Source organism: Neopelma chrysocephalum, unplaced genomic scaffold (genome assembly GCF_003984885.1).
Source record: "Neopelma chrysocephalum unplaced genomic scaffold, ASM398488v2 Primary Assembly neopelma1_77, whole genome shotgun sequence".
Classification (NCBI taxonomy): domain Eukaryota; kingdom Metazoa; phylum Chordata; class Aves; order Passeriformes; family Pipridae; genus Neopelma; species Neopelma chrysocephalum.
Genome location: NW_020897738.1, coordinates 2789099 through 2807650, shown reverse-complemented (window position 1 = coordinate 2807650; position 18552 = coordinate 2789099). Strand labels below are relative to the sequence as shown.

The following is an 18552-nucleotide window of genomic DNA, read 5'->3' as shown; positions in this document are numbered from 1 at the left end:
CCAGCACAAAGGCAGAGCACTAAGACCACACCCCTCACAGCCAGGGCTAAAGAGCACCAAAACCATGTGCCAGGAGTCACCTAACTCAGCACAGGTATCCAAAGATTTAATGCTAAGGTTTAACTGTGCCACTGTAAAGAACAATCAGGCAGCACACAAAGCCTCTGCCTGTAACTTAATCAAAATTAGGAACCATTCACTGTTCCCCATTTACCTCATGTCTGAGTTTTTCCAGTTCCTCATCTTTTTGTGTGATCAAGGCACTAGTAACATTGATGGATTTCTGCAAGGATGCTCTCTCTTCATCAATTTCTTTTTTTAAAGTCGATTCTCTAAAAGAAAACCAAATACAACCAGAAATCATCTAAGGAACGGATAACTGGAGTGGCCTAAAGTAGTTTTATTGAATTTCAAGTATTAAACTACTGTAAGAAGTGGTTCTTAAAAAAACAAATTACAATTCTGTACTTGACTAGGTTTTAAATATGTATAAACATTTCAGATGTTACAACTGTGGAAACAAAGCAAAAACTTTACCTAGGTAGTACATGCCAGAATCTGCATAGCACCGTATCCATTTGAATTTAAAGGAGCAAGTTAACAGACTGGAGAGATACAGGATAAACAAACATGTTGCACAATGTTCCACAAAACCTGACTTGAGAGTTTTGTTACTTCTTGAAAATTATTAACAAGCAACAAAACAGGCATGCAAAGCTCATTGTACAGGTTGTCATGCAAAGCATGGATGAGGCTGGAAATATCAGCTGGTCCTCACTAATTTCAGTGACATCATCATTTCCTGCACACAGACTTGGAGAGTTGGCCTTTAACAACAACAGTTTCAGCACGAAACCATATGGGACTTGTTTGACTTCGTGGGATAAGGGTTAAAAAGAAATTTTCCAAAGCAGGCACAACCCCCTTCTGTGTACATATGTCCGGTTTTCCCAACCTTTTCCATGGATCTAATAGAGATACGAGTTCTGCCTAGAATTCCTGCCTCAAGGCACCACAGCTGTGACATCCCCACACTGGTGCACTTGAGTCTTCCTGACACTACACATGGATGAGTTGTTGTCCTCTGATGTGAGGAGCATCACTACAAAACTCCTTACAAGCTGAAAGGTTTTGGTTAAAAAAGCCCCCCAAAGTTCCTTCAAACACTATGTTTACTTTTCTCCAGGAAGAACTTGCTTTCCAGCACAGCCAGCAGTGCTCCAGCCGGCTGCCAGCTCTCCAAGCTCCTGCAGGTGCAGGGATCCCAAACCACACTACTGTCTCCAGGACTGCCCCAGGGGTCAGGATCCTGTGTGAGGATGCTCAGGGCACAGCTATCAAGTTCAAATGGCAAAGTTTTCATCTCTACAATATCTACAGTTAGTGAGAGCCACGATACCCAGACATGAAACACAACAAACCTCCCCCACTCGAGGGAAAGGGGAACTCAACAATGAGAGCACAATCAATGCAATTCCTTCATTGTTCAGATTGTACTCGGGAATGGAAGCAGCAAGTGGAGAATCTGGGGTTTAGAAAAGCTGAGGCAGCTACCAAACAGGAACCAGAAGGTTGATTTGGTTCTGGTTGTTTTGGTTTTGGTGTATTTTCACAATGAGAGAATCAATAGAAGCAGAAACACAACAACTTGCAGACTGAGCAATCTCACCTTCAAATCCAAGTTATCATCCCATTAATAAAACCCAACAGGGCACTGGTATGAAACAGATCCCATTTACCAACCCTGAGTCAGCAAAGCACTAAAGCATGACAGCCATGTCCATGTCCTTCAGCAGAATTCCAAACATGCTCCAGCCTAACCCCTGGTTTTCAGTGCTTTGCTGAGCTGGATCAAAGGCACGTGGTGCTGTGGGAAAGAATGTGCCACCAATGCAAGGGGTGCTGCTGACAGAGCAGAGTCGCCCTCTCCAAGCCACAGAGCTGTAAATCCAGGATTTACTGGGAAGTAAACTGTGAGTACATCTGGGAAGCACATCTGTGAGTGGCTGCTCACAAGCTCTGCTGTCCCCAAGACTTCTCCTGAGCTCCCCTGTGCTGAACACACAGCTGTGGGAGGGCAGATGGAAAGCCCAATGACTCAGCTCCTGCTCAGGAGCTTGTGATTTAGCCAATGTTTCCACTTGGTCAGATCTTCATGGAGAGATCAGGACCAAACAGACGCTCTTTGCACAAATACGGTTCATTCGCCATTTATCGGGCTTGGCTTCAGCACCACAGCCCCGAGGGGCTGAAAAAGGCAAACAGTTGGGAAGGATAGAAAGAAGAGGTTTACAAACTGAATACAGGAGTCTCCAATACTAAAACAAAAGGGGAGAGAAACAAGAGAAGAAAAGAGGAGAGAAAACAAGAGGGGAAGAAGGTCCCTGTGCTGGAGCTTTGGTTTTAACTTTCCCAGGACAGTGCTCCACTGCTCCAGGGGGAGACCCAAAAATGCTGGAACTGGAGAACCTACAACCAGAGTAGGTGCCTGGCACTACCCACTGATCCAGAAGTGTGGAGCACAGTCCAATTCCACAGTCTCAGCTGGAAGTGCACGATGCTGGAAGCACCAGGTGCAGTGGGAGTCACAGAGACAGTGAATGTAAGGAGCAGATGCTGATTGTGAAATAACTGAGCTTGCAAAGAAAACCTTGTGGAAACTTTATTTTATTAGAAAAAAAATTGATTTGGGGAACTTAATTTTTTTTTCTGCCAGTTCAAGTCCAAACCATCCTCTTGCCAGCCCGGAGGTAAAGAAAACTAATAAACATGAGTTTTTCATTGCAGATGCCATTTTAAAACTGCACTTTTTTGAGGAGGTTAAACCATGTTCTGAGCAGTGTGTGGAAGTCGTGGGGGGGAGAGTTTGGTTTTGTTTAAACATTAAAAAAGTCACCCAGATTCTTCCCTTACTACAAAAATAAGAAATTCTAAGAATGAAGCAAATACCTTAAAGTGCTACTGGGTAAGCTTTAAAAATGCAAGATAACAAGAACCACATGTTAGAAACATGGAGTAGAAATGCAAAATACTGTAAGGAAGAATGAAATTTGCACCAAGGGGCTTTTTTGTTTTGGTAAAAAATATATAGACTTTTTTTCATAATACATATATATATATATATATATAGAGCTGAGTGTTTTACAAAACAAAAGCAAGACACCAAGGGACAAAGGCAGCCAAAATATGTACAACAACTTTACTTAAAAAAAATTAAAATTATTTATTGTAACGTGGATAGACTTTCTTGAGTCTTACCATTAAAGACACACAGATATAGCAAGGGAAGCAAGGGCAGGAAAGGGAAGAGAGAGGAATGAGATGAGTATCGATAAATAGCGAAGCTCAAAGACAGTCAGACATCAACCCACAGTGAGCCCAACAGCTGAGTAACACAGAACCCCCTCAGAGCCACAAACACCACACTCCTGTCACTCCCAGCTGGGCTATTCCATATAAGGAGATGCCAAAATAGGGGAAGAGAATTCCTGGGGGTGGAAGGAAGGTGAGGAAACCACCACTAGAGACCTAACTGGAACACAAAGATGGCTGTGGTTCACCTCAAATTCTTCAGACACAAGGAGGAAATTATCACTCCTCTTGCCACCAACTTCAGTGGAATTTGGGAATTTAGAAAGTTTGTTCACTATTTTGATTTAATTAGCTCTTTATTCAGCCTTTTTTTGTGAGCAATTGGTGCCATGTGCTGGCATGTTCTGACCCCCAGTGCCTGCACTTGGAGGCTGTTCCTGTTCCTCATTTCCCCCTGTTCCTCATTTTACTCTGTATTGCAGTTTATTCACCACTGCTGAGCCATGTCACAAACCTGGGCATCTCAGTGTAACCTACTGAAGGTAAAATTCACTTCAATTATTTCATAACTGTCTGGATTATTTCAGGCAGATGAGTAAAGAAAGGAGAAGGAAGATCAGAGCCACAGACCTTCCTTTTAAGAACTTACTAAAGAGTTTGTCTTTTAAAATGTCCTCTGTGAAACAGAACTGCTGGAAAGTACTGAAAGATTCTTGGTCCCCCCTCCGTCCTCCCTTTCCTCAAGTTACTTCCAGGAGTTTAAAACACATTTTAAAACGTGTCCAGTAACAGGCTGGTGATGCAGCTCAGCAGGTTGGTGAAAGCTGGAGGTTCAGCTGTTCACTGGCCCCTCTGGGGTACAGCTGATCCAACCCTTAACATTCCCTGGAGAAGCATCAGCCTGGGAAACACCCCCTGTGCCTGCTGTCCTTCAGAACAGGGGGAGATACAACAGAGCACGACCCACCTCCCAAAGGACAATTAGGGAATAAAGAAGGGATGAGTGACACCACTGAGTAGCCAAGGATGTGCATAAATACCCAAGTACCACTCACTGTTCTTTGTTGTGACCACTATAAACCCAGGAAATGTAACAGTTTGTTTTCCCTGGAACACTCGAGGTGTCCTGGGGAGCCCTGTTGTTTTTAAGGATTGATGTAACTACTTCTGAAAAGCTCTCATTTTCCCCAGGACACTGTGGCACTTGGCCACTGCACAGACAATCAGTTTTGTGACTTGGGACTGTTCCCTGAACAGCAGCTTACAAAGGGATGCCCCAGTCACCCAGGACAAATCTCCTGGGATTTAAAAGCAGTGCTGAATGAACTGCAATAACCCCCTGGCACAATGAACTGCACAAATCATGAGAGCAGCCAGGCAGTGCTGAGCAACTGCTGCTTTTCCTTCTTCTTGCCCTTTTCTTCTAATCAGCACCTCTGTATTTTGCCATTATTCCTTTAGAGCTCAACATGTCAGAGCTGAAAACAAGCTTTTATCAGACTGAGGGACAATCCAACAGTGCAGAGCAGACTGAAACCAAACACTGAACTGGTCACTGCAGGTAAGAACTACCACAGTGGGGAGGTGTGGAACTAAAAGAAACATGGACAATTCCATCTCTAACCCAACGTGTGTGACAACCTCAGCACTCTAACCAGGACACCACAGAACAGAACAGCTCTTGGGTTTTGTGTTTTCTGTAGGACTGTGTGTTAAACACACACCAGCAGGAACAACTTACCTCTTTTTCATCTCTAATAACTGGTTATTGAGTACTGATCTCTCCTCTTCCAGCTAAAACACAAGTACAAACAGACTCCAGTTAATACACTAAGGATTGTTTCCTTAGTACAATATATCAGAGCAACATTATCATCATAAAACAAACATGGGAGAGGCTACAGAGCCCTAAAATCCTCAAAGTAACAGATTTTCTACAGGCACAGACATGCACCTAAACAGAAATTGTTCAGTGAGCAAGAGTATCAGGTAATGAGGGGCTAAGACTGTTAAATAAAAATAATTAAATAAAGTATTTCCACGTCCTGCGCACAGACCAGCGTGTGAGATCAATGTTACAGGATATTTCCAGGCCCCCACACACCAAAGAGACGCTCTGTGTGCCTGGCCTGTACTGAGGAACTCCTGGATTTGCTGTTGTCCTGACCTGGATAATTGTACCCCTGATCTGTATTTGTTACTGCACTCTTATTTTATTTACAGCTAAATTATTGATCCCCAGAGCTGTTGGTGTTTGTTACCACCCTGTAACTCAGCAAGGCTGCCCTTCAGCCCTCACAACCAACAAGGCCTTCAGCTGAAAATATTGTTGCTGCAGGTTCTTGGGGTCCAAACTGCCCAGAAACACTGAGACAACTGAAAAAATTAAGTACTTTTCAAGCCAAATAATTATTTTTCACCACTTCCTCCTTTCTTCTTACTCAGTGGCCAAAGTCAGCCCTGAGAACTGCCTGTAGCAGACGTCCCTGAGCCTTGACTTGAGAACAGTCTCTGGTGAGATTTCACAAGCTTTCAGGGTTCATCCACAAGGTCAGCAAGACATACATTTATAATGGAAACCTCAGAGCCCTGACAACAGCTCCTGGTCTCTCCCTGAGTGCCTTCTTTCAGCACTTTGCAGCTATTCAGATCACAGGCACAGAAGGCGTTAAACCAGTTCCCATGAGCAGGCAGGTTGTCTCCAGCCTCCAGCTCTCAGCTAAATGCAGCTCTCTGAGAGAAACCCTCTCCTCCACATTTTCTGACAACTTACCTTCTCCTCTCCTGTGCTGCAGTGCTCTTAAACCTTCCAGCTTTGAGATTAACTGGGATCATTTTGCTGGGCATAATCACCCAACTTTATTGATATGAAAAAAACCTACTAGAAGGGTGTAGAGAGGCTTAATATAAAAAATTCTTAAAGCAGTTAATTTGGGCAGTTGTGCAGTTTCAAAACCCCTGGCTGAGTGGAGGCACGACTCTTGTGGGAGAAGAGGAGAAGGGACCCCCTTCTGTCTCCAGCCTTTCCCGGGATCCGCTCCCTGGCTCGTTCCCTCAGAGCAGACCGTGCACATCGTTCATAAAACATGGACATTCCTACACTTTCTCCAATGAACTTCAAATGCCTGGGCAGGTCTGAGGCTCCCAAAATGCCACAACAAATAATTTGAAGCCAGAAAAGTTCCCTGAGCTCAGTATCTGCCCGAATGCGAATCTTTAACGAATTACAATCAGCTAATTATTTATGGATCAATACAGAAGAGCTGCTTTGGTGGGAGCCACTTTAACCTTTAGATGCCCAGATAAATCATTCATGCCACAGGATTCATTAATTTTGCACAGTGTGTCACATGCAGCCACACATTCTCTACCCCAGTTGACAACACACTTGCCAGAATTTATGTGGTTTCCATAGAGACGGCTCAAAATTCCCAAACCCATGTTTGCCCCTTTCTGATGCATTTTACAGGCACTGCACAGCCCCTGCACAGCCTGAGCTCTGCTGGGTTCTGTTTTCCTCCTCACTGCCCTCCCTTTGGGCCATCCTGCTGTGTCAAACCCTTCACTGCCACACGGCCACTCCTCCTCCAAATCCACTGGAGGATTTTTCATGGGAACATTTTTCCTGCTCCCCACAGCCAGCCTGAACCCAGGGAGCCCAGAGCCTGTGGCCACTGTGCCTGAGCACAGCGTGACACAAGGTGTTGGGATACCTGGGATACCAAAGGCCTCTCCCAGGCTTTTGGGAGCTCCTGCTGTTCACCAGACCTGCAGACACATTTATTAGCCCAAATAGCACATTTAGGAAATGCAACAGGCAGCATTCCCATGTTCCCAAGATTCAGATTACAGCTTCCTCACAGATGAAGGCAAAGAAACTGTGTCTCCAAGCTCCAGCAGATCTTCCAGATCTCGGAGCCATCTCCTCCCAGGCAGAACAGGCTGTGGTGCAACTGGACCGACACTATTCCAGTTTGCAAGGCGACAGATTCATCCCTGTGCCTCCCAGATTACAGCTGTCTGTCCTGGCAGTGAGAGAAGGGGCCCTGCTGACAGATCCATAGTCAGCAGGATGCACACAGCAGGATGCTGGAGGTCAGGGAAAGCAGGGAGGCCCCAAACCGAGCTGCCAGCCCATGGCTTTGGGGCAGAGGGATCCCTTCCCTCAGGGCTTTCTGTGCGTCAAAATGCTCAAAGATTTGACCAGTGCTGCCGAATCCTTTCCAAGTTACAACTCTCCCTGAAAACACCAGGTTGCCTCAAAGATTCCGAAATAATTTAGGAAAGCCTGTGGGAGTGGGGAGCAGCTCCCACGGGCTGTTTAGGACGTTTTCTTACCACCCCATTACTCAGATGCAGAGTGAGTCAGTGCTGAGCCCACACGTCTGGGACTCTGCTCATCATCTCCAAAGGCTCCTGAGGATCAAGGAGCCTGAGCTTTACTCCTGTCAGCAGCTCAAAGGATTTAGGAACTGGCAAGAGCTGTAGTCACTGATCCTCAGTACTTCCATCCAGGACTCTTGGGGGAAAAATGAGCCTCTTGGCGTCAAAAAATGAAGACTGTTGCAGGATCCCCCTCCTATGCACAGGTGCTATCTCAGAAAGGCAGTACACAAACCCCTGTCTTCCATGTTCTTCCTTTTGGGCAAGATCTTCCCAAGATTCCTTCAAGGTGTGCCTGTCACTGGAACTGCTGCACAAGGATTAAACCCACCACAGCAGTGGCTGTAAATCTGGGGGGTTTTTTGGCAAGTACCAGTGATCCAAGCTGGGTAACTAAGCCTGTACTTTAGGATTCCAACAACATGTTCAACATATAATAGCAAAAAATAAAAATAAAAATTTAAGAGAGTCTGTTTCTCCCCATAAACTGCCACCAGAAAAGGATTTACATGGATTGCAGTGCCCCAGCACCCCCTGCCCAGCTGCAGCACAGTCCAGGCACGGTGTGAAGTTTGAGCAGACACATGCACAGCACTTCTCAGGGACAGAGTCCAACCAAGCACGTTTACACAGTATTCTGAAATACATCCTAAATACTCCTTGTTTTAGTGGGGAGAGCAGGAATAAGACAATTAAACAGCTCCATTTCCTTAGTGCTGGTCCATGGCCATTTCCCCTCCTGACAGAACCAGCAAGTGCCTGTTAATTCCCTTGGCTAGAGCACGTTTAATTTATGCTCATTCCCAAGCCTCCCAAGGATCCCTCCGGGGTTACATAACCTTCTGTCAGCTGCACTTCCAACCTCCCCGTGCAGGTGGCTTCCACATTTATCTGAAACATTCCCAGCACGGCTCATCCTCCAGGCACCGACCTGCGGCACAAAGAGCTCGCGCGGCTCTTCCCACCTGGATCCAGGAAGGCTCCGGCCCCTCTCACCTTCTGGTGGCTCGTGACCTGCTCCCTGCTCCTGCCCAGCTCCTCGGCCAGTCTCACGTTCTCCTCCTGCAGAGCCTCGAGCTGCTGGGACTTGTGAGCTGCTGCCAGTTTGAGCTCCTCGCTGCGAGGACACAGAGAGCATCGTTACCATAGGAACGGGACAGGCAGGGAAAACTGGGGGAGAGAGGCAGCTCCACAGCTTGGAAAAACACATCCAGGTCACGTGTGGAAGGGAGCTGGGATAGTGGGACAACCCATGGCTTGGGTTAACCCCGGGTGCAGCAGCACAAAACACCTTTTCCTCCCTGTATCAGGGTCTCAGATTCCGAGTTCTGTGTGTTCCCATGGCCAGCAAGGCTTGGAATTGGGAGCACAGGGGAGGGACTGACAAGTCTTGGCAAGGTTTGCAGCCTGGGCTTTCACAGAAGGGAATTTTGCAGCCAGAGGTAAAACAGCAGAATTGCTTAAAAAGCAAAAAAAAAAAAACAAAAACGAAAAACAAAGCTAGAAAAAAAGGCAACAGGAAAAACCCTTCCAGTTCCACCTATTTAACTACTCCCTGATATCCAAACATTCAAGAATGTTGGAACTCAGGATCACAGGAAGCAAACCAGGAAAAGGTTCTCATCTATTCCATTATTTTAACAGATACAAAACTGAGAATTAGACAAAAGCTGAAGGAAAAAAGGCTTTGCAGCCTGTGCTGCTGCTACTAAATGTGGTTTCCTTAAAAGAAGTTTATTTTCAACAAATTTTTGCAAATATCTTGCATGCTGCCTCTGACACAAGTGACTAACACAAGTTTTTAGATTTGACATCTTTCAAAAAATACAAGAGATCCCCTTCATCTCACTGAATAGCCATTTTTATGACTGTTGAGTTTTTATAAAAAGGAGTCTCAGTACTCCCGTGTGCCACTAACACAGAGCTAAATCCCAACTGGAATATTAAAAATACTTTTATAATAGTGGGAGGTAGAAGAGCCCTTAAGTCAGAAATTTAATCAAGCACTTCAAAACACAAGGATCTGTGGTCTGTTATTGGGCACATTTAGACACAATTCTGATTAACTCTGAGTTCAGCATCTCCTGTAACTCAGATTTTTCAGCCATTTCTTGTACCTGGTCTCACCAGGTGGAAATGCTGTGAAATGCTCCTGTTTTACATATATATATATATATTATTATAAAATGTATGTAAATAATATATATTATGTGCATTTATATATATATATAGTAAAAATACATAAGATGTATTTTTATATATATGTAACATACATAAGATGTATTTTTATCTATAATATTTGGTTTGTACCACTCAGGAAACAAATGCACAGTGGGGCAACAGGAATAAACTGCACAAAGCCATCAAAGAAAAATAAAGGTAGAACCAAATATGCTACAAACAAAGCCACTTAAAACAACACTCCAAGTGTACTTGTAATGAAATCAAACAATTCTCTCATAATAAAGATTTTAACATCATCTCGTGCCCTCAGGTGGCAGAAGCCTCCAACAAACAAATTATTTCAAACAGTGCTCCAAGGATTTGCTTTATTCCCTTCAGCAATTCAGGAGCAGTGTTCTGATGTCAAGTTTTACACATGCCAAACTACTATTTAATTTTGACCTAATATTTGCTTTGTAGTGAGGATACCAGAGGCAATTCTTAAAACAATCAAAGCTAAATGTAACCCCAAAAATTAACAGATTCAACACTGAAATACTTACAATTCTTTTTTAAGTTCTTCCACTTTCTTGTTCTCCAGATTCAGAAGCTCTTTTGATTTATTAAGCTCCTCTTCATTTTTCAGGTTGTTTTGTTTAAGCATGTCCAGCTTCAAGAGGAAAAAAACCCTCATTACACCAAAGAAACCACAGAGTTCTCAGGACATGGTGTCCAGCAAAATGGGACCTGGGCTGGTCCATTTTCCATCTTTAGCCCTTAAATTAATCCAGCCTGTATGTTATGAGACTTTCTGCATCCAAGTTGAGCAGCACAGAGAATTCCAAGTCCATTGGGGAGCAGTTTACAGGAATCTGGTGTAAAGAGGGAAAGCCCAAAGCCCCTCAGCTCCATCAACTGCTGCACCACTCAAAGCATTATTTGTTTTTAAATGCAAAGCTTGTTGCTAAAATTACCTGTTCCTTGATCTTTATTCCTCTAAGATAACCGGTAAGTTCTGCTTTTCCATACCTTAATTTCTGAGATTCAGAAGGGTGAGTGTTGTGCCTGCAAGCCCAGGAATGAATTCCTTGCAGAATGGGACGAACTGTCGTCCATCTACTTCCTGAGCTTGTGTCCACCAGGGAAACACCCCAAGCTTGTGAACCTGATGTGTTCTCATCCAGCCACACATGATATTATATAACAGATAATCTCCAGCCATTCTCATGGCATTACAGGGCCCTGGGGATTGTTTTTTAATCCAGAAAGTGAACCCCTCCCATAGAAACGTCACCATTTCTAATTCTCGAGCCCTCAGATCTCGCTGGAAATCGTTCCCGTTTCAGCATATTTAGGGCAGCCCAGCTGTTCCCTACCAGAATTATGGAGCTGCAGATGACAGAATCCTCTCCTGCCCCATCTAATTCTCCATAATTCAGCAGTTGTTCTTACAAACCAGGCCAAACTTTTCAGAGAAAAGCATTTAAATGTGATTTACTTCATTCTGGAGCTTCTCGTTTGTCTGTCTCGAGTTCTCCAAAGAGGCCAAAGTTTCAATCTTTTCTTTGTGAATGGCATCCTTCTCCTTGGTCACCTGCTCCACAGCCTGGAAAACATCTTCTGCCATTTTGGCAGCCTATAAATAAAGGGGAGTGGGGAAAAAAGCACTTATTACCAAAGGGACCTCTGACAGCAAAAGATGAACCCCAATACTTCATGCACAGCTCCACAGTTTGCCAGCTGCTTCCCAGTTAAATAAGGACTTCAACTGGGAATTTATTTGCATTTTGAAGCTGCATAAAGTATAGATTTCAGTGGAGAAGATTCAATTCCATGCAGAGACAGATCATAACCTCATGCTCGTGTCAGCACCGAGGAAATCCGTTCCCTGTTTTCATTCCTGGATTTCTCATTCCCACCACTGTGGCTGCTCTTAGACCTCTGACCTCTTTAGACAGTAGTAGTTCAGCAGATATTCACTCCCAACAGTCTGGTGTGTTTTCAGAAAATATGGAATTACAAAACCTCAAAAATTTGGACAGTAATGGACTAGGAGATAAAGCCAATTATGGAGTTATTTTATTGTTCATTATGGCCTCATGAAAGGAAATACTTCCCAAGGATATTAAAATACTCATGTAGGTATCATCCACAGGGTATCCTGATCCCAATTTGTATTTGAAGTGGTTTTCTGGGCTTTAAGCCACACAAACTGACATTCAAAATCCTTTGCACAATTTGTTGGTGGTGAATACAAAACAATTCTGTGAATAAAAGAACACCAGAGTTGTCAATGTCTTTCCCAGGCTCTTACACTGCTTTTATCCAATTACATTTCCAGGAGCAGCATATTGCTTTATATTTTTTGGAGTAACTCAAATTTGGAGTTTGTTGGAATTTAACAAAAAGATCTAATCTAAACCTTATCTATCAGTACTCTGGACTTGAAGTTGCAGAGTCCTTCACCAGAAGGAGCTGCTCAGTGTCTCCTCCCAGATTCAGGGAACAGAGCTTCCTTTTATTCACAGTTTATATTGTTTTCTTGCACCATTCAGCGCCAACAGAGGCTTTCGTAGTTAAAATATTAAAAAAAAATAAAAATAATAAAGTGTTTTTCAGGCTCACAACTTGTGACAAACCCAAAGTAACATATTGAGAGAGAGCCCAGAATTCCAGCCTGTTCACATGGAAATGAAGTGCTGAGTGTGCAATGAGGTGCAGAGGAAACCAGAAGTTAGTGCTCAGGATTAGTAGAACTTGACTGTTTAACTATATTTCAATACCTCCAGTTTCTGTGCTACTGTTTGGGCCTGGAGAGTCTCAATTTCTTTTATTTTCAAAGCCAGATTGTTCATCTCCTCCTGCAGCATCTCATTTTTGCCCTGAGACTCCAACAATTTGCCTGAAAGGTCACTGTTAGTTTGCTCTAAAAGTGTCACCTCCTCACACAGCTTATAATAATCCTGGGAGAATTTCTCCTTCTCATTTCCTATTTCTTCCTTACTCAGGACCAGACTCTTCTGCTCAGCCCTCAGACTGTCCAGTTCCTCAAGTAACTTTGTTCTCTCCTCCTCCATCAGCTCCAGCCTGGGTTGGAGTTCATCCAGCCTCTGGCAGACACGGCCGTGCAGGTCCTGGAATTCTGCTGCTGATTTGGACACAGAAGCAAAGTCACCTCTCAGCTGCTCCAAGCTGGAAACAAGCTGCTCCTTCTCTGCACACAGGGCTTCTTTCTCTTTCATTATTTCCACCAGTTTAATATCAGATTTTTCTTTCTCCTGAACTAGAAGTTCTTTCTCAGCCAGAAATCCCTTATTTTTCTCTCTCAGCTCTTCCACCTCCTTCTCTAAGCAGCTGATGGTGCTTTGAAGTTCCACACGTTCCAACAGGAACGATTCTTTGTCCAGTTTTCTAGCTTCCTTTTCCATGGTTAAGTTTTCTTTCATAGCAGCAACCTCTCCATGTAGTTCCTGACACCTCTCCTGCAGTTCATCCCTCTCCCTGGTCAGCTTTTCCCTGTCAGAGGAGCAGGTCTTCAAGGAAGACGACAGCACCTGCTCAGCCCGTGATGCAGCCTCCAGCTCACCTTCTAACACACCTCTGGCATCCTGGGCCTCCTTCAGAAGGTTGGAAAGGTCACATTTACAGGCTTTTAGCTCTTCATTTTCTACAGTCTTCTCACGTAGCTCTGCCTTGAGGGCTTCAATGGAATCTTGGAGCATGACATTCTCCTGGGCCAGAGCATTCCTGGACGAGACACCCAGTTCGTGTTCTCTCCTCAGATCACAAATTGCCTTTGCACAAGACTTGTTTTCCTCAAGAAGCTCTGAGTGTTTTTTCTCCAATTCCTCCTTCTCTTGGAGAAGAGCTTCATTGTGCTTTTCCAACAGCAGCGACTTCTGAACGACAGATTCCTTTTCTGAGGCCAGTTCCTTTATTTTCTCAGTGCAGACTCTCTCAGCCAGCTCAGCCTCTGCTGAGGCCTTCACAAGCTTCTCAGCAATTGCCTTATTTTCATTTAGAAGTTCCTCCCTCTCAGCCAAAAGCTTTTGTTCTGATGAAGAAAGAGCCTCTTTCTCTTGAAGTAGCCGAGAACATTCCAAATGGAGTGTCTCTCTAGAGGTTTCCACTTCCTCAAGGAGGCGAGTGAGACTCCCAAGGGAATTCTCCAGCTCTGCATTGTCTTTCCTCACAACTGTGAGTTCCCTGTGCTCAGTCTCTAGTTGTGTTTGCATCTCTTTCTCTCTCACTTTCAACACCTGGTTTTCACTGACCGCGTTGTCCAAACTCACTCTCAGCTCTTCCATGCTTCCCAGGAGCATCTCCTTCTCTGCCTGCAGACTCTGACTTGTCTGCAGGACACTGCTCAGCTCCTCTTTTAGGGCTCCAAGGGTATTTTGAAGAGCTGAGTGTTCCCCCAGAACTGAATCTCTCTCTGCAGTCACTGCTGACAGTTGTTGCTGGAACTCCCTTTGATCTCTGGCCAAGGCCTCACAGGAACTTCCCAGCTTCTGGATAACATCATCTTTGTCCTTTATAACTGCATCTTTCTCTTCCAAAAGTTTCCTCTGGTAGTTCCCCAGTTCTTCCCATTCCTTGGTGTGTTTCTGACATTCCACACCCAGGGCATCTTTGCTGGCCTCAAGTTGTCTCAGCTGGAGGAGCAAGGCTGACTCTGAGGACCGGAGAGCATCGTTCTCCTGAGCTGCCTTCAGGAGGTCTCCCTGGGCTGCCTCGAGTTCACAGAGTAATCTGCTTTTCTCACAGACCAGTGCTCCCTTGTCTGTGCTCTCCTGCTGCCTTTTGGCCTCAGCTTCTTCCTTCTGCTTTAGGATTCTTTGATTTTCTGACTTCAGTTCTTCTTGGTCTTGTTGCATTAATGAAATCTTTGATTCCAGTTCTTTAAGTTCTGATAACAAGGAACCTCTCTCTAATTTTAAAGCATTCCCCTCCTGTGCCAAGGTCTCTTTTTCTGCCATCAAACCCCTCATCTGGTCTGACATTAGTTCAAGTTCTTTTCTGGCTGATGTTAACACAGAGCTCAGGGACTAAAGAAATAAAGTCAAGGAGAAGGGAAAACAAAAATGAAGTCAAGCAGACAAATGAGAAATGTGCTTTAAGGGCAAATAGAGCAATTTTAATTCAAGTTTTAAAAGTGTATACACTGACACACAGTCCCTGTGTGAACTCAACTGCTGAGAGACCCCCCTGGTACATCACAGAACACTTCCCATCCACAAGAGAAGCTTTCAGTGGAATAATAATAATAATAATAAATATCACAGTTTAAAAGTTCCTCCATACAAGATTTCATCTTGTTTTTAAAACTACTCTCAGCAAATTGTCTGAATGTAAATTACTCAGAAAGAAGAGCCACAGAATTATTTAATGAGACTCTAAGTAAATTAAAATGCAGGGAGTTGTATGAGATACTGATATTGATATTAGATATTCCAATTCTCAATTTCACCTTGTGTAGATAATTCTCATGATTCTCTCAAAAATATATTCTCATAACCCCCTTAATTCAAACCCCCACAGCAGTGATGTCAATACTGTGTGTCAATTTATACACTAAATACTTTGCTAAAGCATAAACCAAAGATTATAGCAAATAACTGATGAGGGATGAAAGCAAGCAGTAATGTCAAAGAAACAGGAGGAAAAATTAAAATTACTGAAGTCAAGCTACACACTAAATAGATGCAGATCTTATGGGACTGCACTACAGAATGAAATTCCAGGGGTGCAGCACTTCTAAATGAAATGGCTCACCATGTATCTTAAAATTCAACATTTAAAAAACCAGGGAATGACATTTGGCTCCAAGTGACTGTGCTGAGCCACATTATCTCTGAGCATAAATTGTTAACATCGAAGAACTGGATTTCATCAATTCTTGTGTAATTTAGAGAAGAATTAACAACCAGTTAGCCCTGTGTTTCTCTTCCCCATCCCATATCCACCTACCCTGGCAAAGTTCAAAAAGGAAAACACTGCAGAAATCTTGGTATGAAAGGTCAAAGCAGAAAAAAACCCCAGGGATTCACTGAGACAGAAGGATTTCAACTTTAAATTACTCCCAGAGCAACAAAATACACCTACTTTGGCCTGTTCCACCTCCTTCCTCAGCTCCTCGGTCTGTGTTTCCAGCTCAGTGTTTTTCCTCTGGGCACTTTTCAGAGCCTCCTCTGCACTCAGCAGGTTCTGCCTGAACCCCTGGATTTCTGCATCATGTTTGGCCACCAGCTCAGAATTTTCTTTTTCATACTTTGCCTGAAGATCTTCGTACTGAGTTTGGCTGGTCTGGATTTGCTTTTTCTGGTGGCAGATGAAACAGGCACAGGTCAGGCAGCAGTGGGACCATGTCCCACACACAGTTGGGTGCTTTTAGAGTCCTTACCATGTCTGTCAATTGATCCTGCAGATTTTTCAGTTCTGCTTGATGAATCTGGAGAGTTTCCTGCTGACTCTGCTCAGCTTTCTGGGCTGTTTGCTCCACGTTTTTCTCAAGCTGAGCAGCCTTTTCATTTGCTTTTGTGAGCTCAAGTTGTATTTGCTCCAACTGCCTGGAAAGCCCAAATGAAAGGACATCACTTTCTGCTGACAGCACCACAAGCACAGAGATGAAAGACTCAGAGTTATGCTGAAGTTCTATATCCTGTCCAAGCACTTAGAAAGAGATTTAATTATTTAACATAAAGAAAATATTTTGCTAAATTCAATATACACTGGAGAGACCAAGCACTTGCTCCTTACTTGTGTGCAGAGCAGCTGCCAGAGCAGCCTCAGTCTGGGGGCTTGTAAAGGTAAAGAATAACAATTTCTATTTGGAAAAAAACACGTTTTCTCTTATTAGGAAAAATGTGACCCAAGTCTTTTATATATCCAAATAAACTGAGCTTATCAGGCAATCAAGTAATCCTGAAGCACAGTGACAAAACAGTCTAGGTTACTAAAAAGGTCATTTACTCTGGGCAATGAGAAGACATTATATAAGAATTTTAGAATTATAAATGTTTGATGCTCTTCAAATCACTCCCAGGAGCCTGTTTTGATTAATTTAGTTTGCTGGAATAAGTTCACTTGTCATATCAATGTGACACTGGGGAGCATCTTGTTCAGATATTTACAGAAAAATCAGATGAGGAGCTGGGAGTGTGGGAGTGAGGAATTAATGTCACAAAGCTCTGGTAGAGAGGAAATACCAGAAAATACCTTTCTTTGGAGCGCAGCTCATCGTTCATCTTGGTGAGCTGGGCAGAGCTGTCCCCTGAGGACTTCATGATCTCTGCAATATCATTTTCAAGTTTGGCTTTAGCTTCCACCAGTTGCTGCTCTCTCTCTTCTCGCTCCTTCAGCTTCCTCTCCATCTCTGGGCAAAACAAAGGTTGTTAGGCTGGGAAATTTAAGAGGAAGGGTAGTTATGGTAAAGAACCATAAACAGCAATTTTGGTGTACAGACCTTGCAAATCGCCCCTTAAAATTAAAAATTATGACTGTTTGAACTTTGAACTGAAGCAAAAGGTTAAGAACCTTTCAGGAACGGTAAAGAGCAACTAGTCATGAACTCTTTGTTTCAGAAGTGAGTCACATCAGGCCATGAGAGGTGGGTACAGGTTCTGCTGTGTCAGAGGGTAAGGAAGCACTGGAGGAAGATCTGCACACCCTCCAGTGAGAGCACTCAGCAGAGCAGCACAGGATGAACAGTGAAGGCAACACAAAGCTACAGTGAAAAAATGACTCAGTGTGGGGCAGGCACTGCCACCAACAGCCCCTGGGATCCCTTCTCCAGCCCCAGCAAGGCCGTGCAAGGTTTGCTTCAGGGCACAGACTGTGCCTGACTTCTCTCTACGCTGGTTTGACATCGAGAAAGACACAGCAAGGCCTCCTGGGAGAGGGGAAGGAGACACCCAGACCAACACAGGCTGTCTGGTGCCCTCAAAAAGAGCACAGTGCTTATGGACAAGGCTGAGAAGGAACTGTTCATGTTTGTAACCCCCAGGCTGGTCCCTGAGCCTTTGCCTGGGGTCTGACCATCCCCACAGGGGGTTTGTTGCAATGTCAAACAAGAATTTAAGTACTGATTTAAACACACCCAGGCAGCAAATCCTGGGCCTTACTGCACCATCTCCTGAGCATTATCATCACTGCTGGGTCACTGCTCACAGCCCACAACAGCTGCTTTCTGCCCACAAAAAAGCCCTTCCTTTGAAGGCACAGGCACTGGGGGAAGCATTTTACCAACTACAGGAGGCACAGGAAAGCACAAAGCTGCTGCAATTTTCAAAGCAGCCCATTTTATCCTTCCTTACCAGTCAAACCAGACTTGAGCTGTTCCAGTTCTGAAGACATGAGTGCAAACTGCTCTTCTTTTTGGTTCAGTTTTGTCACTGTTTCTAGGCAAGGAAGATTTTGAAAACAAAAGTTAGTAAATAACTACTTAGATACAGACAATTCCACCTGCTTGCCAGGATTGTTACTCTTTAGAGGCTGTAAGTAACCCCGGCCTTTCCACAGCCACTGACAGTGCTGGGCCACCAGGGGTAAACCTGAAGGCATTTAAAAACCTCTTTATTTTGCATGTAATTCCTGCAGCTTTTCAGCTCTGTTCACTTTAGCAGCACATACCTTGCATAGCTTGTTGAACATTCTGTGCTTCATCAGCTGCACTAGTAAACTTTTCTTTCTGGA

The 18552-nt window shown here is 44.0% G+C and overlaps 1 protein-coding gene across 16 annotated transcripts in view; it reads right to left on the bottom strand.

Annotated features, from left to right (window-relative positions):
• The window catches only part of CLIP1 (CAP-Gly domain containing linker protein 1), a 61911-nt gene that overhangs the window by 3067 nt on the left and 40292 nt on the right, over nucleotides 1–18552 (bottom strand). For 8 of the 16 annotated variants that reach the window (XM_027689524.1, XM_027689532.1, XM_027689530.1 and 5 more), the window contains 12 exons: nucleotides 18490–18547; nucleotides 18174–18257; nucleotides 17077–17233; nucleotides 16262–16427; nucleotides 15964–16179; nucleotides 12642–14906; nucleotides 11357–11494; nucleotides 10422–10528; nucleotides 8692–8812; nucleotides 5054–5106; nucleotides 2950–2970; nucleotides 215–332 (listed from right to left, as the gene is read on the bottom strand). In XM_027689524.1, the coding sequence (XP_027545325.1) occupies nucleotides 215–332; nucleotides 2950–2970; nucleotides 5054–5106; nucleotides 8692–8812; nucleotides 10422–10528; nucleotides 11357–11494; nucleotides 12642–14906; nucleotides 15964–16179; nucleotides 16262–16427; nucleotides 17077–17233; nucleotides 18174–18257; nucleotides 18490–18547 (3504 nt within the window). Of the gene's footprint in view, nucleotides 1–214; nucleotides 333–2949; nucleotides 2971–3093; nucleotides 3254–5053; nucleotides 5107–8691; nucleotides 8813–10421; nucleotides 10529–11356; nucleotides 11495–12641; nucleotides 14907–15963; nucleotides 16180–16261; nucleotides 16428–17076; nucleotides 17234–18173; nucleotides 18258–18489; nucleotides 18548–18552 lie in introns of those variants that run through there. The other 8 variants (XM_027689536.1, XM_027689537.1, XM_027689538.1 and 5 more) reach the window with 4 other exon arrangements.